The sequence below is a fragment of the Culex quinquefasciatus genome, chromosome 3, assembly GCF_015732765.1.
Source record: "Culex quinquefasciatus strain JHB chromosome 3, VPISU_Cqui_1.0_pri_paternal, whole genome shotgun sequence".
In the NCBI taxonomy this organism is placed as follows: domain Eukaryota; kingdom Metazoa; phylum Arthropoda; class Insecta; order Diptera; family Culicidae; genus Culex; species Culex quinquefasciatus.
In genome coordinates, this window is record NC_051863.1 from 39,067,411 (window position 1) to 39,093,861 (window position 26,451).

At 36.7% G+C, this 26,451-nt stretch overlaps 2 protein-coding genes across 2 annotated transcripts; one reads left to right on the plus strand and one right to left on the minus strand.

The window, feature by feature from the left end:
- Positions 1–286: 286 nt before the first annotated feature.
- LOC6045689 (nuclear RNA export factor 2) lies at positions 287–9,895 on the plus strand. The gene is made up of 4 exons (XM_038263401.1): positions 287–1,521; positions 1,581–2,294; positions 8,691–9,467; positions 9,541–9,895. The coding sequence occupies exons 1-4, from the start codon at positions 403–405 to the stop codon at positions 9,772–9,774; spliced, it is 2,844 nt and encodes a 947-aa protein (XP_038119329.1). The 5' UTR covers positions 287–402; the 3' UTR covers positions 9,775–9,895.
- LOC119769790 lies at positions 2,306–2,830 on the minus strand. Its single transcript, XM_038263402.1, has 3 exons — positions 2,763–2,830; positions 2,615–2,706; positions 2,306–2,552 (listed from the first exon to the last, which is right to left on the minus strand). Exons 1-3 carry the CDS (start codon positions 2,812–2,814, stop codon positions 2,316–2,318), a joined length of 381 nt encoding a protein of 126 aa, XP_038119330.1. The 5' UTR covers positions 2,815–2,830; the 3' UTR covers positions 2,306–2,315.
- Positions 9,896–26,451: the final 16,556 nt, after the last annotated feature.

Consider the following 26,451-nt stretch of genomic DNA (forward strand, 5'->3'; position numbering starts at 1 on the left):
AAAAAAAGAAAGATGTGAGCCGGTAACATGGAGTGAAATGTTCGCAGCTGTCATGGAAAACTTCACAGCAGCTTGACAAAAAGTTCAACTCCATGTTGCACTTTTAATTTCTCGATAATTGTATATTCATTCAAATTCTTATTCAATCAAATTATAAAAAATTACAGACAAATTTTAAAATTTGTACAGTCAAATTAAATTTAATTACAAATCTGGCCACCCTGCCCGCCAAGCGTTTGCGTTCGCAAATCTGCCGGTAGAAAAAAAAGGCTCGCGACCTGTCAAACTCGTCAAAACTTTTGTTTGCAAAGCATTTTCTGCGCGGAGTGCGGTGCGGCGTCTTTAAAACAAAAATTAAATTCGTAATAATTTGAGTGCAAAAAGTGGAAAATCGGACCCAAAATGTCTTCGCTAGACGACCAGTACAACAACTTCCTCGAGGAGCTGGAGCAGAAGCCGGATGTGCGAAAGCTGCAGGCCCAGCTGGCGTCGAAGAAGACGGCGGCGCCGAGCAGCAGCCTCGATGCCGATCCGATGGCGGACATTCTTCAGATGGCGGAAGAGGACAACCGGATTAGCCGGATGCGGCGCAATCCGGTGGCGCTGACGGCGACCCGGGGCGATGGTTTGGGTTTGGAGGAGATGGAAACGGACGTGGCCGGGGATGGGCCGCTGACGGAGTTGAATCCGAACGATTTGAAGCGGCGGGTGCTGGTCATGAAGAGTGGCGAGGCGGACATTGTGCTGGAGCCGGAGAAGGCGCTGGTTTATACGTGTTTCAATACGACTTATGATCGGGCGGCGTTGAATAGGGCGGACGTTTGGCACCAGATTATGGTGCACCACGATGGCAAGTTCAAGAAGGATGAGATTTTGGAGGGATTTTTTACGCTGATTAGTACGGAGGATTTTTACCCGGTGGCGTACCGGCAGCACACGAACATTGACTTTTTTTTGGTTCGGCTGTGCAGCAAGGCGTTGGTGAAGTTGTTTGATAAGAATTTGAAGCTGGCGATGGCGGGTTCGCAGGATCCGGTGAAGTTGACGGTTAAGCTGAACGCGGCCAAGTTCGCCCAGGGCCAGATTCATCCGCCGACGAAGCTGTTTGCGGCGGTGGCCGAGCGCAGCGAGAACGCGGTCATGTACGGCTTCTCGAATTTGTTGAATTTGGACAATTTCCGGAAGCACAGCGAGTTTGAGGAGTTGTGCGTTTTTCTGGGGAACCGGGCCCATCTAGAGTTGGTGTGCAGTTCGATTAATCGGTTGGAGGAAGTCCGGACGAAGGTGAACGCGATCAAGCTGACGAATAATAGTATTGCGCACATTTCGCCGCTGGTCGCGATCAAGGACTTGCCGATACAGACGCTGGATTTGAAGTTTAACCGGATTAAGCATCCGGCGTCATTGCGTCCGCTGAAGGGCTGCGGCATCAACGAGCTGTACATCGAGGGCAATGGGATTGTGGACGTGCCTGGTTACGTGGACGTGCTGAAGGAGTACTTCCCGAACGTGCTGAAAATTGTGAGTTTTTAGTAACACCGCACGTTGATGCTCTTGTTTGACCACTTTCTTCCTTCCAGGACTCGACCTTCCTCGGTTCGCTCGCCCGCAAGCAGACCCAGGTGTCTGCGCCAGCTCGCATTGGCGGAGACGACGAGGTCGAGGTGACGTCGGCCGGCGAAATCTACAGCTGCGTGAACGGCATCGTCGAGGACGCCAACACGTTCAAAAAGTTCAAGTTCAACACCAAGTGGCACATGGTCGTGGTGGTGCACGACGGTCGGTACGACAAGGGCGAAGTTCTGGACGCGCTCGCCACCATGCTCGACGGGTTCGACTTTTATCCGTGCTACTACAAAACGTACTCCAAGCAGGACGAGTTCTTCGTAATCAACTGCTACGAAGCGCTGGCCCACTTGGTGCAGGCCAAACTTGCGCTCCGCATGAAGAACACCAACGAGCTCATCTCGGTCGTGCTCAAGATGAACGTGGCGGACTTTAAGGAGGGCCAGGTCGTCGTCGAGGAGAAGCTCAACAACTGCCTGGTGGATCGCTTCAACGACCGCTGCCTGGACCTGTGCTCGCTGCAGCAGCACCTGGACAAGATCAAGTTCGTGGACTTTACCGCGCGAAGCACCCGCACCCTCTCCCGGATACTCAGCATCGCCGGCAAAAAGTTCGGCCCCGTCTGTCTGGTGATTCGCCTCCGCAACAACGGACTCAAGAACCTGCAAGCCCTGTCCGCCCTCTTCGGATTCCCCAAGCTGATGTCGCTCGACCTGAGATACAACGAGGTAAGATTCGGCGCACTTTATTCAAAAATCATTTTCGCCCTCGGAAACTGCCCCACTTCCGGAACAATACAGCGTCAAATTGCACTCGTAAAACAGCTGACCCTTGCTGCACCGGCACCGGTGGCAACCCAGCTCGAAGTGATCGGTGGCGGTGCACATCTTGGTGCCCGGAAGCAGCGGATTGCCACTGGTCGGGTTGCACGTGTAGATGCAGTGCTGGCGCGTTCCGTGCACGTTGCACTTGCAAAAGTAGCAGGGCTGTGAACGAGAAATTTTAGTTATGTTGAAGTTTGGGAGAAATTAGTGGAAGGGCGTCTCACGTGATTGGTGACGGTTCGCGGAGTGCACGGAAGCGTGGTTTCGTCAAACAGCTTCTGCAGGCCGGCTGGCATTTCCGCGGTGGTGCTGCCGGCTGAAAGAGACGAAAGATTCTTCTTTAATTTGAAAGTAGCAACCAATTAAAATTACCTAAAAACAACGCAGCCAACGTGGCAATCAAATTAAAGGCAGACAACTTCATGTTCCAGAAGATGGATTCAAACTGGCTACCAACTTGGTTTTGGCTGAACCGAATTATGCGACTTGAAATTAACGTGTTTGTACAGATGGTTCTACTGTATGTTTTGAAAGACAATAGAAATTGTTGTTTAAAACTTCCAGCACGCTTATTTGTTACCGTAAATGGCGGTGACATTGATAGTCCGAAGTGGCTGAGAAAAATTCGATTTAGCCATAAATTTAGATTGGCAATCGATGCTAACACTCATATAATAAAAAAAAATTAGCGAGGCCTTGAAACAAAAAAAAAATCTGGGCCGCATCAGTTAGTTAGGGATCGTGCATAAAGCACGTGGTCTTCAAATTTCAAATTGTTAAAATTTGCGCAGAGCACATTCGCTTGACAATTGTACTCAAAAATCCGATCACCCTCCTCCATAACTGCATTCAACCATTCAACTGATTGCTGTCAACAGTCAGCACGCAGCACCGCACGAGCGAAAAAGAGAGAAAGAAAAATAGCACTCGACTTCGGATCGCAGCAGGGTTGCCAGGTTGCCAGATAAATCTGGGAATGCCAGCATAAATCCGATTTTTTTTCATTATCTGTGCCAAATTTTTGAAGATTTTGACAAACTTTTCATTTTCTGTCAATCTTGAACAACGGTTTTTTTGTAAGGAGCCAGAACAACCTTAATTCAACCTTAATTGTAATTCAAGAAAAGTACGTCCGAAGAAACTTTGGAAAAGATTTGCAATTGTCTTAGATTTTTTAGAGAAAAAATAATGTTAGAATCGGCCTAGCAATTAATAATTAAAATGTCAACAAATTAAAATTTAATTGATTTTTTGCTGAATTAAAAAAAACAAGCTAGAGCTAGTAAAATTTGGCGCAAATTCAGGAGCAGGATTGCCACTCAAGTATAAAAAAGTCTGAAATTCGGTAAAATTTGCCAACAAACCTCGTGGAAAAGTCGAGAATTTATTTTTTTGTCAAAAAGTCGGAAAGAGTCTCGAATCACAGTAGAACTAGAATTTTGCCAACGGTAATAATAATTGCGAATGTTTTACCAGATTCATTTTATTTCTATTGATTGGAAAGATTCAAATTATCGTTCGTGTTGTATTTTTATTATGTTTTTGTAAGTTAAATTTCTGATCGACGCGGATACGATGTAATTATGTTTGATTGTGCTCGGGAGTTTTGGAGTAGTTTTCGCAAAATCAAGTTTGTACTTCCTAGTAACAGAGAATACCTTTCGGTCGTTTCGCGTGAATTCATTTTTTATGCTGTTTTGTTATATGCTGTTTGTTTATGCTGTTTTGTTATATGATGGCATATTATGAATTTGCGTCGCGTACGGTAAAAAAATCGCAATCGGGCATTACTTCTGGGCGGAGAAACGACGCTGGATGGAAAAGGAAAACAACAGAGAACAGAGCTTCGTGAATTTGGTGAGATCAGTCCATACCGGACATTTTGAAAACTAAGATATTTTTGCTTGCAATTTTACTAAATACGCGCCGATCCCTGTTTTGCCTTATGGGATTGGAAGTTTAAAGATAGGTCGAGGACTCGTCTGGTTCTTGCTCTATCTTTAGGCGGGGCCAGACAATGCCCAGTGACCTCGGAATTGGATCGCAAGGAGCTCTGTCATTCTGAAATGGGTCACTGGAAGCAGCGCGAGGGCTAACACCACCTAATACCCGGGACTGATATAAGATGTATCAGCATAAACAAGTCTGATACATACTATACTTTCCCATAATTTCGCTGCCGGCCAGCGGGTATTGGATTGGACCACACAAAGTCGGAAAGAGTCTCGAATACTCGTATGAAAATTATTTTCTATCTCTTGATTATTTTGATATATTTTATTAAATTTTCAATTCAAATAAACTCAATTCCTGCAGGCCAAGGATTGATACCTAAGAGCATGCAATGGCACTGACCTTGTTGCATGCTCTTCGGTTGACGTCCACGTAAGGAACATCCTGGAAGGAGCGTAACTAACTACATCCGTAGTTCTGTTAGATCATCCGAATTATCTTGATCAGAACAGTATAGCTCTGGTTCCTTGCGAGTGTCCTATTTTCTTACCTCCACGTTGGCTTGGTTTTCATGATGACCTAGCTGGTGGCCTGTGGAAACGGATCGTAAACCTTTGACAACCGCGGGTCAGAGTCGAGACGGCTAAAAGAAAAGGGCGCGACAATGTGGGAAAGGGAAGTAATTTGTGATTGTAGACGGTATTGTTTTGATTCGCAGTATGTTGAGTCAACTGCTGTGGATGTACCTGAAACATCGCACAACGGGGTTTCTCTTCTCTTCATTCTCAGCTACCACCTATCTCCTATTTTTATTTTGCTCTTCTGATTCCCAATTCTTCACTGATTCTTCTATTTAATATCCAACATTTGATTTTAATTTTACTAACTTTTGATTCTCTGATCTCTCAAAGCTTTTCCACTCTTTTCTATCAATTGATACTGCTGTAACAAACTTTGTTTTGTTTTTTTTCCTTAAAAATATACTTTTCCTTAATGTACTAGTAATATCAAGTCTATTTATCATTCGCCTAATCTTTTTTGATTTTATTGCGAATTTATTAATTTGAATAATTCTTTATCTGTCCTATAAATTATCATTACTATAATCTAAGCTTGTTTTGTATCTCTATTTATTAACTATTGTCTAATTTTACATCTAATACATCTAGCTTCTCATTTTTATTCTTCAAAATACGCTCATCATTCTCTTACTATTGATACTTGATTTTTATAAAATAAATTCTCTTTTACTGTCTATTGTTTTCAATCTTCACCCTTTTTTCAAACAAGTGAGGTTTAAGCCCTTACTCAATTTATGGAATGGTTAAAGGATTAACACAAATATTACTATTGTACTTTTGGTAAACTTTTGAATAACATGCTTAGGTCCAAAACATTGTAACAAAACACCGCGACAGAAGAAATAGCTACAGATTAACACGATTCAACATTAGGGAAGATTTCAGGAGAAAACAGTACACAGTAGAATAACAATAAGTTTTTGAATTCAAACTAAAAATAAAACAGTACTTGTTTTAATGAAAATTGATAGGCACACTATAAATGGTTAGGCGCTTATACTTACATCAAACCCTGCTTAATGTACCACCCCCGGCCGAGTTAAAATGCGTAACTGGAAAAGAAGATGTGCATGCCTGGCACGAACACTCAAAGCGTGTTCTAGCGTGCTGCTCGTACTGACTCAGAGCAAGGGTTAGATGTAGGTGTAAGGGCAGTGCGTGTTCGTCGGGAACCTAGTGCATAAGATCGGTCAAGGCCCGTTCTTACACTGAAAATTGCGAATTGGGTCCTAAAATGAAGCTTAGATTGCTGATATTATTGTTTACAGCGATTAAGCTTATTTTTCTGAGTAAAATGACCCTTTGTACGACCACAAAGAGTTTAAAATGGATTTTTAAATCAATTTCGAAAAATTAACCTCGCGGTCCTTCTTGACAGAAAAGCTCCTTCTTGACAGCTCGTTCCAAGGGGACCATAGTTGATCCATCGAAAAAATGTTGTCTTGTCAAAAAAAAAAAAATTGCATTAAAATGAAAAAAAGTGATCAGAAATGGTTTTTAATCGTGTTTTTTACCGTTGTACATAAAAATTGACATAGGGCTTTAGTACCCAATTGCGAATATTTTGTACAATTTTCAAATTGAATTCACTCATTTCTACTCTAGTAACTTACTTTAAATTTAAGGTTCTTTTCACTATTTCACTATGCCGGGAACCGTGGTGTAGGGGTAAGCGTGATTGCCTCTTACCCAGTCGGCCTGGGTTTGATCCCAGACGGTCCCGGTGGCATTTTTCGAGACGAGATTTGTCTGATCACGCCTTCCGTCGGACGGGAAGTAAATGTTGACCCCGGACTAACCTAAAGGTTAGGTCGTTAGCTCAATCCAGGTGTAGGAGTCGTCTCCCTGGGTCCTGTCTCGGTGGCGTCGCTGGTAGGCAGTTGGACTAACAATCCAAAGGTCGTCAGTTCGAATCCCGGGGTGGATGGAAGCTCAGGTGTAAAAAGAGGTTTGCAATTGCCTCAACAATCTTCAAACATTTTGCTTAAAATAAGTGGGGAAACATAAAATCATATCAAACTGAATTTTCATTGAAAAAAAAAGTTAAATACTGCAGACCATACCGAAAAATTGATTAAAAATTTAAAAGATTAAAAAAATCAATATCAAAAATTACAAAATTAAAAAGGGAACTTGGCAAAAACATTTTCTTTTATTAATTCCTTGACATTTTTCTAAATCCTTTTAATGAATAATAACAGCAATTATGTTTTAATCATTCTTTGATTTAAAATGATGATGAAGTTAAACAAAAATATCAAAAACTATACGTTTGCCAATTTAAAAAAATACCATGGAAGTTATAAGTATTGTTAAACTTTTGATTATTTTTTCAAAACTAATTGTTTGTGTTTCTACTCTGAGTCATAATACAGTAGTTGTTCGGTAACTGGGCTGAGAACGTAGCCCAGTCACCGAATGCTGCTCGCTAACTGGGCTGAACGAAAAATAACCAGGGGACCACCGATGCATAATATTTTTCTGATGAAATATAAACATAAAAAATTCTCAAATTTATTTACAATGCTTACTTTACATATTTCTTTAATTGTGACTTGAAATTAAATAAAAGTATGAAAACAGTTTTTTTATTTGTTGAACAGGCTCTTGGCATCCATTAACCCCTCGGTCATTTCGGTTTGTTTTGGTTTTTTGACGTTTGTCTGCTTTTTAAGTGGGCTACAGCCCAGTTATCGAGCGCCCAGTTAAAAAGCAGCCCAGTTAAACAACGCCCAGTTACCGAACAACTACTGTAATGAAATTACACTTTTGAAGTTTTCTTTATTTGTTGTTTAGTTTTGTATTTACAAAAGATTCTTACATTTGGGTTTTTTTTAAATTCATTGAGATTTTTTTTTCGGTGGTTAATATTGACTTTTCTTATAGATTTTTTTTTTGTTTGAAATCATTCTTTGAATAATAAATGCCTATTTTTTCAGCATTCTGGAAAAGTCTGAAAAAGTCGGGAATTTGAAAATGGAATTTGAGTGGTCACCCTGACAGTGTACGAATGGAAGGATGTATTTTTTGGATGCGGTGTATGGGAACTCGTGCATGGAGAAATCTGAACAGGTTGGCGGGTGCCTGTAAGAATTTTCAGTGCGCGTTAGATTTTCATTGAGAATGGGCTTGGCTGTTTCATGATTCCAAAGCGAGTTGGCGTGTTCGCTCAAATATTTTATTGAACATATTTCAATTCTTCCTTCATATTAGGAATCAAAATGATTACCTGTCCTATGAACAGGTTGAACAGGTGGACGCGACGCCTCTGTCTTAATTGATTTTTTGCTGAATAGCTAGAGCTAGTAAAATTTGGCGTAACATCAGGAGCAGGGTAGTCACTCAAGTAAAAAAAAAGTCTGAAATTCGGTTAAATTGGCCAAAAAAAACTCGTGACTTCTTTTAACATAAGGAATGCATGAAGCAAATTTCGCCCAAATAAAAAAAAATCAAATCGCGGAAAAATTTACGAAATCGTAGAGAACAACTTAAAAAAAATGTGAATATTGACAAATTAACGAATCAACATGGATTTTCAGAATGAAATCATTTTTTTTTGGGTGAAAAATTCCTATCATTTGAGGTTCTGGAAAAGCCGGAAAAAGTCATGAATTCAAAAATGAAAACCACCCTGCAGGAGGTTTTAACTTTCTGAGAAATTTGAAGTGTAAATAACAGTAATTTTTTCAATGAATTTAATACTCAATTATTTCGTGATGTTTGCAATAACTGTTTTTTTTTTGTTCCTCTTTTATTCCCTCTCCAGTTGAGCACCTTCGACGACCTGCAGGGCGTGATGAAGAACAAAATCAAGGAACTGTTCCTGGACAACAACCCGGTGTGCAACGCGGCCGCCTCCACCATCGACTACATCCGGCACGTGCGCAACCACTTCTCGTCGATCGAACGGCTCGACGGAATGCCGCTGCTCGAGAGCGGCAACGTGAACTTTGCGCAGAACTACATCTGCACCCCGGAGGCGTACAAATTCACCGAATCGTTCGTGAAGCACTACTACACCATCTACGACTCGTTCCAGCGGTCCAGCCTGCGGGATTTGTACCACGCGAAGGCACAGTTCTCGATGACGTGCAACTTTGGCCAGAGCAAAACGATGGACTCGCACCAGGTGCGGCTGAACGCGTACCAGGGCAAGAGCCGAAACCTGCTGAAGATTGCGAACGTCGACCGGATCATCAGCAGCTTGGTGGTGGGTAACGAGCGGATCGCCAACGTGCTCGTGTCCTTCCCCAAGACGGAGCACGACTTTTACTCGTTCCGCGTCGACACGCCCATCTTCCGGCCGGAGTGCGTCGTCATTACGGTGCACGGTGCGTTCAAGGAGATGGCCAACTCGCTGCTGAGCGATGACTTTGTGCTCGGGTTTACGCGCACGTTCTACATCCAGCCATGCGCCAAGGGACTCGGAATCTTCGAGCGGGCCATCGAGTTTAAAATCTTCAACGACGTGTTCCACATGTACACGCTGTCCACGTACGGCCGGGACCAGGTGTTTAAGCATCACGACGAGCCGGAACAGTCGGTAAGTGAAGATCGTTTTTTTTTGCGGCTTCTAAAATAATTTGTAACAATTTCTCTTTCGTCAAATCCCACAGGACCCGTTCGTGCCGCACAGCGAGGAGCGCGAAAACACCATCATCGTGTTCCAGGAGCTGACCCGGCTCACCCGCAAGTGGTGCATGCGCTGCCTCGAGGAGTCCTCCTGGAACCTGAAGGTGGCGCTCAACATTTTCCTCAAACTGTACGAGGAGGATCGCATCCCGGAGAGCGGCTTCGACTCGGCAACGGCGGCGGCCGCAGCGGCTTCCACGCAAACCCAGAAGCGATAAGCTTGCTTTTTAATTCCATATTTGTGTTAGCTTTAGAAGAACGGACTCACTGAATTGTGTGTGTGCAGAAAACAACAAAAATAAACTAAATACATGATGACGATTTGATGTTGATATCAAACAAACAACTGTTTCGAACTAATTTGATGACGTCCGGACAAGTGGTTTGTTTCCATGTTCCCCAAATTAACTAATTAATGAATTGCGTTGCTGATTAGCAAAATTTTGCGTACGCTTCCGGAAACACGACCGGCACATGTGTGTCGACATAAAAGTCCCCACCCAAAGCCAAACAACTTGTTTGTACAAACTTTTGCCCGTTTTATTTCAGGTAGGCAGCAGCACTTGTCGAGCATCCAAACACACCGGAATCGTCATCATTAAATTTAACCAGGAATGTGGCGGTTCCTACCTCCCGTGGACGGGGTGGCGCAAACAAATTTTCCTCGGCACAAAAAAGTTCTCCTCGAATGGTGCGCGCACGTAAAGTTCGCATGATGATCACGTGCAAGCGCTGCGTTAGCTTTCCAGGGGCGTAAAAAGGATTGGGTTTCCAGCAGCAGCGAAACATTGGAAATGAAGCCGAGTTTTGTAACTAGTTTGATGCTATTGTTTTTTCCCTTCAAAAGTGGTCCGAAAAATCAGGGGCATCCTTAGTTCTTCATGAAACATTTTGAAGTGCTTCAAAAGATCATTGAAAAGCAACACAGGATACAGTCATGACTCGGTTTAGCACCGCGTATACTGCCGTTCTACGCATAATAGATCGAAAAATTTCACGAATGTTTCATATTTTAACATTGAAAATCGAACGATTAGTTGCTGAGATATCAACGTTAGAAAATGGTGGGTTGTTTGGGTGAGACTTAGAAAACATCAATTTTCCTGTTTTTAAACCTTTGCATGGCAATATCTCAGCAACTATAGGTCGTATCAACAAAGTTCAAAAAAGCAAAATAAAAAGATTTTTCTCAGCTTTTTCAAAATATTTTTTTCAAAGGATTGCAAACATGTGCACTAATTTTAAAAAATGGAAAACTGCGACTATTTTCAAAAAAGTTACCTAAAAATGGCTATAACTTGAAAACGGTGCACTTTATGAAAATTTCACTAAAGTATTTGATTTTACATCGAAAAGTAAAGTTGAAAAATTTTTGCGACCAATATTTCGATTTTTTGAAAAAAATAGTGTTGATTCGAAAATTCATAACTCGGTCAAAGATTTTTTGCACAACCTGGAAATTTCTGAAAAGTTGGCATTTTATGTCCCCTAAAACATATAAAAAAAAATAAAAGTAGAGTTTTTTGACAAATCAAGTTTAAGTGACAAAAAGTTAAATTAAAAATCAACATTTTTTAACCGTGTATGATTTTTTTTAGTGTAGTCCATATCCATACCTACAACTTTCCCGAAGACACCAAATCGATAAAAAAAAATCCTTCAAAAGATACAGATTTTTGAATTTTCATATACCATTTTTGTATGGACAGCTGCCAAATTTGTATGGAAAATTATATGGACAAACTAATGAAACCAAAAAAGTTTCAGCCGGATTAAAAAATACAAATAAAACGAACGACCGAAACCTCATAGAATTGCTCATTTTCTCAAATTACTTTAAATCACAAAATAAATTTTGTGAATTTTTTTAGTATTTTCATAAATGTGTTTTACCATATTCGAAATATACAAAAACATCGCGCTCATTTGACAACCATATTGTAAAGAAATGTTATTTTAAGTAGTTTTTTCGAAAATACGTAGTTTTATGAAAATATAAATTGTATAAAATGTTTCAAAAATCCCGATCATTTGTGAGTCATTTAGTAAATACTGGAATATTGAGTATTTTTCCGAAAATACAAAGTTTTACATTTTTTTAAAAATATTTTCAAAATGTATGATAAATTCCAATCATTTGATATTCATATTGTGATAACTGAAATTTTTACACGAAAATATGTAGTTTTGTTAAAAAAATTAGTATTTTCATAAATTTGTACTATAACTTTCGAAATGTATGGAAAATTCCCGATCATTGGATACCCATATTGCAAAAATCTGAATTTTTGTGTAAATACGAAATTTTGTGAAAATTTTTAGTATTTAAAAAAAAGTTTTAAATTTCGAAATGTAGACAAAAATCGCTACCGTTTGATATCCACTTTCAAAATATACAAAAAAAAAAAAAAAAAAAAAAATGCGAACATTTGACACCCATATTGTGATTTTTTTTTTGTATTTTCAAAACATTGTGCTATAAATTTCGAAATGTATGTAAATTGCTATAACTTTCGAAATGTATGAAAAATTGACGAACATTCGATACACATATTGCACAAAAAAAAACTAAAATTTTGAGTACTTTCTCGAAAAAACCAAGTTTTTTGAAAATTTTAAGTATTTAAAAAAATAATTGTTTTAACTTTCGAAATGTATAAAAAAACCGTACCATTTGATACCCATATTGTAAAACAAATCTGAAATTTTGAGTATTTTTTTTCGAAAATACGTGGTTTTGTGAAAATTTTGAGTATTTTCAAAAAAATCTAATCTGCCGCTCTAATCTAGTCCGTCCCATATGTAAAAAGTGGATGCTGAGATAACGCTGTGAAAAGCCCAAAAAATGTTGCACAATTTTTCACACTTCCAGTTTACTTTTTTTGGATATATTTTTATGCAATTATTTCAATATTAGTTCAACAAATATTTCATAAAACTTAAAATTTATAGATATCTTTCTGTTATTTTCATACTAGAACTGAATTGCCTTTATTATTCTATAAATAAAGGCAAGTCAGTCAATGCTTTTAAGGTAGGCTTATACATTTTCATCATAAGTTAAACTGTCATTTCAAGGTTTGTTCGGGTAATTTCCATGTAATTATCACAAATAATATGAATTAAGGTTATTTTGCGTTTGTTTTAGATTTCTTCATTTATAGTAAAGTTCATAACTATGAAAATGTTATCATAAACGAGACTAAAATATAATAGAGAGAGAGGGAAGAGATATTTGAATGCGTGTATCAACGTCTGGACCGTTGAAAGTTTGTGATCCATAATCAACGTTTACCGGTTTCCAGAACTAGGACCAGGGCATTTTATTCAAGATTGAATAGAACGCTCTTGTTTACTCGTCGTCCCTTGCATGAAAAAAAACCAAATGGTTTCAAATATTACGCATCAAAATTTATAGATCTGGAGTTTTTTTTGAAAAGGTCCTATAAATCAAATTTTCATTTTTTGCTATTTGGGTGTTTTTGAATACCCCTGACTCAAGGCGGTTCTAAAAACACCCAAAAAGCAAAAATTTAAAATTTGGTTTATAGGTCCTTTTTAAAAAAAAACTCCAGAGATATTATAGCAGATACTGCTACTGCAGAACTACTTTTAATGTTTTTTTAAGTTCTGCCACGGTGGGTAAGAAGGGGATTATTATGCGACTTGCATGCACCTCGGAAATTCTTTCTGGAGGTTGTTGGGGGGACTATTCTGAGTCAGAAAAATCAACTTCCAAAATATTCTGTCGGTGAAAACTGATTTTATCTCGATTTGAAGTTAAAAAACCTAATATATCACCTAAAACTCAAAAATACGTCTAAAAACTTGGTCTATCTCTGGACAAAGATGTACATTTTCATCTAGATATCAATTTTTATTTCATAAAATATATTACTGACATAGTACACCTTAAATCGATCCATTACTTGAGTCCCAGCGTCATCAGGAGGTGTAAAATAATGTTATTTCTAAAAAAATATTTTCAATTTGCTCTGGTAAATAAACTGTCATGTCTGAATTCAAAAACTAATGTTGTAGCATTGTTGCAAACGAAATGAAGAACAATTTTGCAGAAAAAAGTATGACATTTTATCCATTTAAAGTAAAGTTATGTCTATTTTAGTGGGAAAATTTCTACCAATTTTCAAAATTCTTCGATATTTAACTCATGCTTGTTAAAAACAGCTACTATGATACATACTCAGGAGGATGTAACAAAAATTATAATTTGACGGTCATTCAGGGGCTGGTTACGGTGGGCATACTGAGCTCAAGTTCCAAATATGAGCATGATTGAATTTAACCGGAGCTGGCGTTTTGCATTTGAATTTTTAATGAGATCTAACTACACAGAAAAAAATCTGTGTAGTAGAAAACACTTTTTTTCAAAAATGTAGATTTTTTTGTCACTTTGGCCACTGAAGCGTTTATTTTAAACATCATTGGCGTGTAGGACAGATCCTTGCAGATGTTTTGGTATATAGAATATTGAATTGAAGCACTCTGGAGCTCTGTACAGGCCTTCATTTTTTTTTTATTTTTAAGAAAAACGTCTCAGCAGAAAACATAAGCGTAGCGCCATTTGATTTTGCTCAAAACTTCAATTTTATATAAGTCAAAACATCTGCTAGGACTTGTCCTACACGCCAATGATGTTTAAAATAAACGCTTCAGTGGCCAAATTGACAAAAAATCTACATTTTTGAAAAAAGTGTTTTCTACGAGTTAGATCTCATCAAAAATTCAAATGCAAAACGCCAGCTCCTGTTAAGTTCAATCAAGCTCATATTTGGAATTTTAGCTCAGTATGCCCACCGTAACCAGCCCCTGAATGACCGTCAAATTATAATTTTTGTTACATCCTCCTGAGTATGATCATAGTAGCTGTTTTTAACAAGCATGAATTAAATATCGAAGAATTTTGAAAATTGGTAGAAATTTTCCCACTAAAATAGACATAACTTTACTTTAAATGGATAAAATGTCATACTTTTTTCTGCAAAATTGTTCTTCATTTCGTTTGCAACAATGCTACAACATTAGTTTTGAATTCAGACATGACAGTTTATTTACCAGAGCAAATTGAAAATATTTTTTAGAAATAACATTATTTTACACCTCCTGATGACGCTGGGACTCAAGTAATGGATCGATTTAAGGTGTACTATGTCAGTAATATATTTTGTGAACTAAAAATTGATATCTAGATGAAAATGTACATCTTTGTCCAGAGATAGACCAAGTTTTTAGACGTATTTTTGAGTTTTAGGTGATATATTAGGTTTTTTAACTTCAAATCGAGATAAAATCAGTTTTCACCGACAGAATATTTTGGAAGTTGATTTTTTTGACTCAGAATAGTCCCCCCAACAACCTCCAGAAAGAATTTCCGAGGTGCATGCAAGTCGCATAATAATCCCCTTCTTACCCACCGTGTCTGCGGGTTCATATAAACAAAGTTCTTGAAATTTAAATGGTTCCCTCATTCAATCGATTTATGAGACATTTCTTTAGAAGGAACTGATTTGCCTTTATTTTGCATATGGGACAGCACGAAAGTGATTTTTATTTTGGAATTTTTGGAACAAACATCCCTTTTTTATTAAAGTGAATTAAAGTACATGCTTAAATAATAATTTTACTACGTTTATCTCAAAAATGACCAAAATACATGTGGGACGGACTAGATTAGAGCGGCAGCATATTGCAATCACAATAATTTTTAGTATTTTTTTAGAATCATTGTATTTTCATCAAAATATTGGAAAAATACTTAAAAAATCCCAAATCCCATAAGCTCTGTACTTAACCGAGACGGGTATAGCTCATTTCTCCGAATGTCTTTTCCCCGATTATCATTTTTCCTAATCAGCCACATCCCCGAATGCCATATCCCCGAATATCATTTCCCCTAAGTGACACTTACGCCAATTGGCGTTTATTTAAATTTAAATTTTCCCGAATTTTAATATCTCCTGATCATTATTTTTGCTAAAGCCTTTTTCCATGAATAACAGTTATTTTCTTTCTAAATTTTACAGAACAAACCGCTTTTTCGTGTATGCTGTTGATTAAATGTTGTAAATTGGGTAGTAAAGCCCTTTGTCAATTTTTATAAACAACGGTAAGAAACCATTTCCGATAACGTTTTTTTATGCAAAAAAAAAAAAATTATTGACAAGACAACATTGTTTCGATGGATCCCGTCCCGTTGGAACGAGCTGTCAAGTAGGAGATTTTCTGCCAAGAAGGGCCGTGAAGTGATTTTTTTTTTAAATTTAATTAAAAATTCATTTTAAATCCTTTGCGGTCGGTACTAGAAAAATAAGCTTTGTCGTTTTGAACAATAATATCACAAATTTAAGCTTAATTTTAGGACCCAATTACAGTCCAGACTCGATTATTTGAAGCCTCGATTATCCGAAGGTTTGTATGGGACTTCGGATAATCGAATCACGAACATTTTTTTTTCTTTTGCTTTTTTTAAACATCAAATTTGAGTTCTGCAACCCCATTTTAGTCAAATTTGAATAGTTGATTGCCTATTAAATAATAAAATGCATTTTTTCAATATTTCAACACCGCCATATTGGCTGCCTAGTTTTAAATCACTTCGTAGATTAGGGGTCACACTTAAGCTAGATAATAAAAAATAAGGCACCAACATTTTTTTCCGTGATTCGATTGTCCGAAGTTTCGATTATCCGATGTGAAATTTTTCCGTGGCCTTCGGATAATCGAGTCTGGACTGTACTAGATTTTTTTTTGTTCAATTAACATTTGTATTCAACCGCATAATAAGATGTTGTTTCTGAGAAATTTTCAAGGAAATTTGTCTTTTTTCAAATTTTGTTTAAAAACCCAAAAATCGAACAAATAGGTACATAAGGCTGGTACAAATTTTATTTAAAGTTTTTGTTGATTATACTTTTCGCCAAATCCCAAACCAGCAATGTGAATAAAATGATCAGTGTGAACAGGGTTCTGTACTACGAAATGGCATTCAGGGATATGACTTATCGGGTAAGTGGCATTCGGGATTGTGGCCCATTCGGGAAAATTACATTCGGGGATGTGGACGATTAGGGGAAATGGGAAATTCGGGTAAATGGAATTCGGGGAAATGACTATTAGGGGAAGTGTCTTTTCGGGGAAGTGGCATTCTGGGAAATGTCCCTTCGGTAATAAGGGTTTCGGGGAAATGTCATAGATTTAACCAAGGCAGCTGTACGAATCAAAAACGGGGCAGTGCTAAACCGAGGCGTGCAAAATTGGGGCATGGCTGTAATGAATTTCGGATTTCGAATTTCAACGTCCATTATTTTAACCATGTGTTTGTCTCGAGAGGTCACAATTTTCTTCTACACGTCCCTGGCACGATGGTTCTCAAACGGAAGGAGTACAAAATGGGTGTGTGTGAGAGTGAGTGTCAAGCAAGTTGCAAAAGAAATTTTTAAATTTAATTACCGGTTACCGAGGCTCGTTCCTCGCACGTAAAACCGAACACCATGCGAAAAGGAGTGAAAATGAAAAGTTTTTACTTTTATGGAAAATTTCGGTTCCCATAAGCAAGTGTACTTGCAAAGGCACTAGTATTAAATTTAAACTTTTTCGTGGTCAGAATGCTAATTTCTTGGAAAAGGTGAGACGCAAAAAAAAAAAAAAAAAATGCGGTTCAAACATATTTGTTCTGGAGGAGCTTTCGTGAAAAACTTCAATGAATCGTTCACTTTCCTGTTCAGATGGAGAGATTTCAATTTAATTAGTCAAATGACATCGCAAACTCGTATGATAAACAAATCCAACTGGAATTCTAACCGCAGAAAAAACTCGTTGCATAATAAGGTACAATGCAATGTCCGGATCGCAAAGTTTTAATTCAAATTGCATTTCCCTCTCTGATTACGTATTTTTAGTTCCTTTTTTGACCTGCCTACACGGTGACTCTCTTGGAAATAGAACGAACTACCATCTCTAGTGCTCGATGCAAAAGTACCAACGTAAATTGACCATTAAATTGATGTTTGCGAATAAAAGTAGGAGAGGATGATAGTAAAAAAAAAAAAAAAACGATCGCCAATCAGCGTGACGAGTTTGACGCAAACAATGGCGTAATCCCAACCTCAACCTGATGGTTAATTAGGCTGCGTCATAGCTGGTACCGTAACCTGGGGCAAATAGGGACAGTGTTTGAATTACAATTCAAAAGCAGATGTGTTCACTGAGTGAATCTTGAAAATCATTTAAATAGCTAGAAAATAGTTGCAACCCGATTCACCCCAGCTTACGGTGAAAGGGAAGAGAAGACTCTTGTTCCAGGATGGAATCTGTAACTAAAGGACAACTTTGCTACGAGTTCAGTGGGTAAGGGTACGGCAAAAGAAGAGATGGTCTTGCTTCAGTAGGTTTTTTCCCGCTCGATCAACTATTTGAAACAAGACAAAAAACTAAACCATTCACTAGAGAAACATTTTCGGAAGGATTTCGGTCGTTGGCTAACTTTTATACAAATTTTGGAGGCACTGAACGATGTAACGGGCGTAGAATTGCGTTCAGATTTACTTATTTAAAAAATAAACTATTCCAATATAAACTAGATTTTACCAACAAAACTTCATCAAGTACTTTTTGAAATTCCATTGTGATACGATCCTTTCATTTCTGAAGTACGAAATACTGCAAAATAACAATATTGCAAAGTATTTAGTGCTGAAAAGTTCTACTTTCCATCTTTCTAGTATCGTAAAGTCTTGACGGAAAATATTGTTTATTTATGGAACTCAGAAAACCTATTTGGCTTTTTGTTTCTTTTTTCCACTGGTTGCATAAACTACTGTTCCAATTTCCAACCCAATTTCATACTTTAAAATGCATGGAAAAATTTGCAGAGTTTTAGCGCAATTCAATTTATTGTGGTAAAAAGTGAAACAAAAATAGTAACTTTGCACCTTTTGCCCATCCAAGTTTCTCTACCATTTTGGCAGCTATTCATAAAACAGAGTACCCAAAGTCAAAGACCAGGCGGATAGTCCTTTCGAAAAGAAACGAGAGGAACTATTTGGCGAGAGAATATACCTCTCGCGCTTACAACAACAACAAATCGTATTCATTCGTCGATTGAAACAATGCATCCGAATGACCGCCACTTAGGCTTCATCCATAAAGTACGTCACGCTAAAATCAGCCAAAACATACCCCCCCCTCCCCCCCTTTGTCACGCTTTTCCTAAACTTATTACATGCAATGTCACACTTGCTCAGACCCCCCCCTCCCCCCCTAGAGCGTGACATACTTTATGGATGACGCCTTAGTTACCGAACCATGGTGGCCGAACCGGCAAAGGTGCGGTTCAGTATGCCAAAGGTTTCGGGTTCGAATCTCGGTATCGATACTTTGTGCCCACGAGTAAAGTACTCTCGATAATTTCGGAATTTATCCTCTACGTCCGCTCACAGTACCATTTTACTACCGAACCATGCTCTTTATCCTCTCGTATGCCGATGCCCAGTTCTGCCTGTAAATGTGCGAAGTTCTGTATTACGGGAAGACATTTTCTGATCGATTTGATGCCTTCGGCAAAGTGGTATTGGTAAGGTCTATTCGACAATCTGAAATGCATTATTCTGCAATGACAAAAAAAAAAACTAAACCAAAAATCGTCGATTATTTAATATTTTAAAAACTTATCATTGAAAAATAACGCGAACTGGACATTGAAACCATGGCTTGTTATTTCAATTTCCAAAGTTTTTTTTTTATATTTTTTTCTCCCCTTTGGTCAGAGTCAAGAAATGAGCAATTCTCTACCAAAACCGGAAATGGATTTTATTTGCATTATACATTTTAAAAGGGCCAAACAGTGAATATTAAATGCTAGTCTTGATTTAAAAATTTTCAAATTATTTTTTTCGAAGAGATCGGAAATTTCACGAATGTTTCATATTTTGACATTGAAAATCGGACCATTAGTTGCTGAGATATCGACATTAGAAAATGGTGGGCTGTTTGGATGAGACTTCGAAAACTTCAACTGTTTCTATTTCTTTAAGGGGTTACATACATGTACAAAATCATATTTCATATTTCAGAAAATTTGTTAAATCCGCTTAAAATATGATTTTCAATCACTCCTGAAAGTTCCATGAAGGTATTTCATGATTAAACTGAGTAAGAGACGATTCACGCTCAAAATTCGGCCATGCGCAAAGCGAACTGTCAAACTTTGTGAGCGGTTTTATCTGAACACCGAGTTGATTTACGGGTGCTACGATATCTCGAGATGGGATGGACCAAATTGGCTGAAATTTGAGGTGAAGACTTGTAAGACATATTCCGGGTGCATGACGAAGCCCAATTTTGAAATTTTTCATTTTAAAACAATACAAAAATCAAAGACTGGCGATTTTTTTTAATGAAAAACATAGAAACATTTTAATCTTTTTTTCAAATAACCTTTTTGAAAATCGGGCTTTGTCATGCACACTGAACTGGTTTAACGAGGCTTCATCAAAATTTTGAGCCGATTTGGCCAAAGCAGTGTGGAAATATCGTGAAACCCTTTTTTTTGAAACCGCTAACTTAAAATAGCTTATCTCGGCAATTATACAACAAAATGTCTTTAAATTTATTTTAATAATAGTTAAAAATATAGATTTTAATGCCCTGAAAACAGATTTAAAAAAAGTTAAAGTGTGTGCTCAAACCAACCTCTGACATTTTTGCCGATTTACATGTATGTAACCCCTTAAGCCGCTGTAACTCAGCAACCAGAGTCCCAATCTTCAATGTCTCTGAGATAATTTTATAGCAAATTTTCTTAACTTTAATTTTTTTTTTTCAAAATATACAAGAAAATAAAAATGGTCGAAATCGGCCGATTTTGTAGAGAGTTGCTCAAATATGAACTTCAAAAAAATGTAAGCAACGGCTTTATTACCCTTCGAGAAGTCGCGTGTTTTGGCATTTCTTGCAAATGTCGAGCAAAGTGTGTACAAAGTACACGGACGCGACTGACGGTGGGTTTTAACTCTATGCAGAATCTTTGAAATCTGTAAAACCTGATTTAATTTTTCAATAAGGTGAGCCTTTTTCGAAAAATATGTTTAAATTTTGAGAAAATTTCCTATAAATTCATCTTGAAAACATTGACGATTGACCTGTTCATTACAGCCACTCAAACACACCTAATGACCCGATTTTCACTGTCGAAAAAATGAATCATTAACGGATTTTGTTGACTCATAAACTCAATGATGACTTTTCAATGATCGTACAGTCATCCCACATATTCGGAACACCCACAAATTTGGAACACTTTTGTGATAATTTGCCAATAGCATGCCAAATGCAGCTTTTCTCTCGACCCTACTATTTTTGGGACCTTTATTTGAACATTTTCTTGCTATTTCACTAGTAAAAGTAGTACTTTTTGAACGAAAAACTTCATTTCAAGACTATTTTATCATGAGCAGCAAAACACTGCCTCCAAATTTCCTGTTACATGATTGTGGGATGTTATTGTGCCTCCCACAATTGTAGAACACTTAAATTTAACTGATATTTTCACAAAAAAAAGTTATCAGACCATGGATAAAACAATAAAACATCACTAAGCTTGAGTTTCACTGGTTGCAGTGTGTGAAGTCATTATTTTGTTACAAATCTGTACTCCTGGAGAGATCCAAAGTTTGTTTACATCCATAAGAAAAAAGTGTTCCGAATTTGTGGATTTCAAGGGTCAAAGTTTTTCTTCAAAAACTTGATATAAAAGTTAAAATTTGCAGTTGTTCGATACAGCATTCGAAAGATCGTAAGAAAAGCTTTCAAATGAAGATAAAATCAAATCATTAAGTTCAATTATCGATTTACTATGATTTTGTTAACATTGGCCGATCTGTAAACTGTTTCGAATATGAGGGATGACTGTAATAAAGACTTTTCTGCCCTTTTGGAATGTTATCTTTAATATTGAAATTTTCAAAATATTTGTTTCGAGTGGATCGGAATCTTTTTCTGACATTGAAAATTTGACTATCAGTTTCAGCGATATCGGCATTAGAAATATGGCGCAGTTTGGGTGCCATTTTGAAAACATAAATGGTTTTCTCATATTTGAAAAAAATTGTAGCTATGAACCAATAGACCAATCTTTAATGCAAGCTGCAATGTTTCTTAGTTGAAATTATAGCATATTTTCTAAGTTTTTTGGAATATTTTTTTTCAAAAATAGACCTTTTTGGGCACTATTCTTAAAAATCGGCAAATTGATGATTTTCTTTTTCTAAAAATCTGACTTGAAGTGGCTAGTGGCTTTTTGATTGCAAATTAGATTTTACATAAAAAATATGTGAAAAAGTTTGTTTTTGCATGAACTTTTATTTAAATAAATGTCATTTCGTCAAGAAAATAAGCAGCAATTCTATTTGAAAAGAGCATAAACCGACCGGCCACCGTATTTTTTTTTTGTTTGGCCATTAGGGTGACGTACATCGTGCTAGGGTGGTCACAAAAAATGCCATTTCCATAAATTTTCGCCAAAATTTCATTTAAATAAAAAGAATCATATTTCCGAGACATTTTAACCGATTTTAGTTGTCTTGGACCCAAATGAGAAGTGTTTAGTTGGTCTTTCAAAGAAAAGTAGTTTGAGGATCGAAAAGTCCAGTCAAATATGTCAAAATGTCTTGAAATTGCCGTTATGACTGTGTCTGACCCACACAGAAAAAAAAATCATGGTAATATTACATCTGGGAAGGGGTACATCTTTTATGTCAGAAAAAAGGTGTAATTTTACCACTGGAAATGTGTAATTTTACCACTTTTATGGTGTAATGTCACTTTTTCAGTCTAAATTGTGGTAAAATTACATCATAAAAGAGGTAATATTCAACCTTCCAAAATTACAGCTTCCAAATTTACATTATTTTTTTCTGTGCAGAGAGCCTCTGTCTGACAATATTTATAACGAATTCCTTGGGAAATTTTATGTAACGTACTCAAAAATCGGAGGAGCTCATTAAAAGAGTTCCGATGATTTTTTGAACATAAAAGCTTTTTTCACTAAAACTGCGATAACTTTGAAATTTAAGCCAAAACCAAAGGTTGCGTCTTTCAATTACGATCATTTGTATGGATACTCGAAGTAATGATTTGAAACGGCTTTAGCCAAATAAAAAAAAAGAACAATAAAATGGATGGCTTAAAATCCAGGGGCTCAGCTGTAAATAAACGTTAAGGCAGAAGACCCTTATGTATTAACAGGTCAAATTTTAACTGTTTTATACTTTTCTTAATTTTTAATTAATCCTTTATTATCTAAATATTGAGATAAATTATTAAATTAATTAATAAGCTTTTATAGTGTATGTTTTGAAAGCATAAGAAAGAAGTAAAGTCTTCTATTAATTTAATACTAAAAAAGGTTCATTAAAATAATAAAGATAATACAACCAACTTTACCCCAATAAAAAAATAAATAATTTAAAGATATAGGTAAAAAACTTTTTCAAGCCTTATATATTAATTTATCATATCGAAATCGAGGTAAAGTCCCTCGTACTCAAATAAATAAAAAAGAAATTATTGTTAACTTGAAAAAAAATAATAATCTATAAATATCACTTCCTAAAAATATTACACAAAATAATATACTTATAAATAAAATGCTTGAATACTCAGTCAACAATAAGTGTTCGATGGAAATAGGAATATGCAGTTTCTCTTTTGTTTATCAAGTTTTTGTATCAGCTTTGAGCCAATTTTTAAAATGTTTGCTCTTCTCAATTGTTTTTTTTTTAATTGTTGATTTGAATATTATTAAACAAAAACTAATTACATTGTCCTAATTTGTTAACAAGATTGAAAATCAATAAATCTTTAATCTTGTTAATCTTGTTTATCTTGTCTTTAATCTTGTTTAAATCTTGTTAACAAGATTGAAAATAAATAAATCTGAGCAACACAAAAATTCAATAAATTTAGATTTTTCCACTGCAAATGCCAACATTTTGCGCTAAATGTACAACGAGACTTTCCGGTGCAACCAAAGTTCGGTCCAGTTTCTTTCGGCATCCTTGCCTAGGGCAAATGCCGTTGGTGCAGCAAAGAAGTTAGTATAATTATACGGTTGGCCAGAATGGTGGTGGACTCCAGGGTAAGGAAAAGCGAGTTCATCGGAAATTTCGGAATGCTATTTTTGCATTTCCTCCTTCTGACAGTGCCACACAGTGAAATGAGCACAACCGACGACGGATAGTTGCTTTTGATCTAAAAACACAGTTCTGTTATTTACCGACCGATTGGATGCACCCCACCCCCTCTTGCCTCTCACTGCCTCAGTGTCCAAAAATTTCGGAAGGAAAAACTTTGTCGGAAAACCACTGATTGTAAAGTTTTTATTCATCGGGATGAACTTTTTTTCCGGTGGGGAAAAAATATGTTCCGAGGGGAAGTAAAAGAGTAATTGAGAAACTTGCTTGATTCGGGCACAGTGATTAAATAGATGCAATCGAGTTGGGGAAAAAGTTGTGAAACAGATGCTCTGTGCTGTTCTGATGCAATGGATTTTTTTCCTGGTTTCATAAATTGTGTCGACGAATAATGTGTCTATCGAAATATTTAAAATTTAAAAAAAAATCATGCATAAAGACAAAGCTTAAAAACATGTAAATTTTCGAATTACGTACAAAAAACTAAAAATATTCTTATAACTTTTTTAAAACATCCATCAAGATCATTATTCCAATTACAAGTTTAACATTTTCCCCCTATAAAAATAATAATTCGTCCAATTTGTTTTTCTATATTACGTCACCTTGGTCATTTTAACCACAGAAAAAAAACCCTGAAACTTTGGTACAGATCACCCTGTCAACATCCGGACTGGCTGACCTCGGTGTGGTTCGCATTTATTTATTACAAAAATTTATTCCAATTTGCTAGTTTGTGGTTGGACGTGTGGACAGCGGTATTGCATTCACCCCCACACACACACAGATTTATATGCAAATACACAAACACACACACTCACGCGAGTTGACTATTTGATAGTTTGTTTATGGATAGGTACATTTGGCTCAAATATGGCACTCGTCAAAGCATACATGTCCTATACGGAAATGCTGTGCATTCTCAAAGGTATTGGAAATATCTCGGGTGGGTTTTCAAAAAGCCGTAAGAGCCAGTGTGACCTCCGACACTAATGTTCATTTTTCTCCAAATTGCAACAAAATTTCATCTATCTTTAACTTTCAGCACTTGAAGGACGTGTAGATGAACAATCTCAAGCATTTTTGAAATTATTTTTTCGTAAATTGGTCGAGTACCGATACAATAAGGGCTTTGTTTATCAATGGCTCTTACGTCATTTTGAAAACTAATCCGAGATATATTTTTTATGAAGAGCTAAATAGCTGACTTAAAAAGCGAGAAAACTGATGGTAAACGAAATATGATTAAATTATTACAATTTTCTTACAATTAGGAATGAAACGAAGCACAATTTGTACTATACATTATTTTAAACATAAACATTATTACATTATTACAATTACAATTTTGGGAGGAGACTGTCTTACACCTGCTTGTCAAAGCCTCTCATAATAGATGTTTACACTAAATTGGTCCATCAAACCCTATCTCATTATACATGGGAATCGGTTGCTTACCGGTCAAAAACAACTGATCCTGTTTTAAAGTTTTTCTTGTTATTTTTATTTAAAAAGTTATTTATTAAGTAAATTTGAAAGGAACTGCGTTAAGTGGAAAACATTGTCCAGAAAACCCATGGTTTAACAATCGCGACAACTTTGTTTACTAGAAAAACTACCACTCTTACATGCAGCTGACAGAGGGTGCCCTGTAGTAAAATGCAACCGTCGCGTTTTGGTCGCTGTGTTATAACAGGGCATTAAAAAGTGGGATTTCCGTTATGCCATCAAGGAGAGCTTTCTGTCATGAAGGAACCTGTTTTATTTTTTTATTTTAAAATTTATGTTTTTTTATGTTTTATTAACATATATCAACATATTTACGATCAGTTAGGAAAAAAGTATCTGCTGAATGAATAAAAACAGGATATTAACTCTGATGTTAGGACCTAACTGTGTAAATTGTGCGTCAACTATTTTTTTGTAATCTTGGTATTTTTATAGATTTTTTCAGTTTTTTTCTTACAGTCAACCCACATATTCCGAACGGTGTACAGAATGGCCAATGTTAAAAAAATCATAGAAAATCGAAAATACAACATAATGATTTGCTTTAGCCTTCATGAGAAAGTTTTTTTTGTGATCTTTCTATTGATGTTTTGACCGATTGTTATTTTTTACTTTTTATATTTTTTTTTAAAGCAAAACATTCACCCTTGAAATCCACAAATTCGGGAAAAAATTCTAACCGATGTAAATAAATGTTGGTTCTCTCCAGGAGTATATATTATTAACAAAATTTTGACTTCACACTCTAAAACAAATGAAACTCAAGCTTAGTGATGTTTTAGACATGGTCTGATACCTTTTGTTGTGAAAATATCAGTTGAATTCAGGTGTTGTGGGAGGCACAATAACATCCCACGGTGGAACACTTTCATTCGAGCAGTTTTTGCTTTTTCCACAATGTATTCCTAATGGGAGAACTGTCATTCTACCACGCGAATCCAGTGCTCCATTTGAAGGCAGTGATTTGCTGAAATAGACTTGAAATGAGGTTTTTTGTTTAAAAAGTACTATTCTTGGTACAGAAATAGCAAGAGAATGTACAAATGAAGGTCCTAAAAATAGTAGAGTCGACAGAAAACTGCATTTGGCATTTGCTGTTAATAAAATGGAGCACCTACCTTCGAGCAGTTTTTGCTTTTTACTACAATGTATTTCTTATAGAGCGAACTGTCAAAA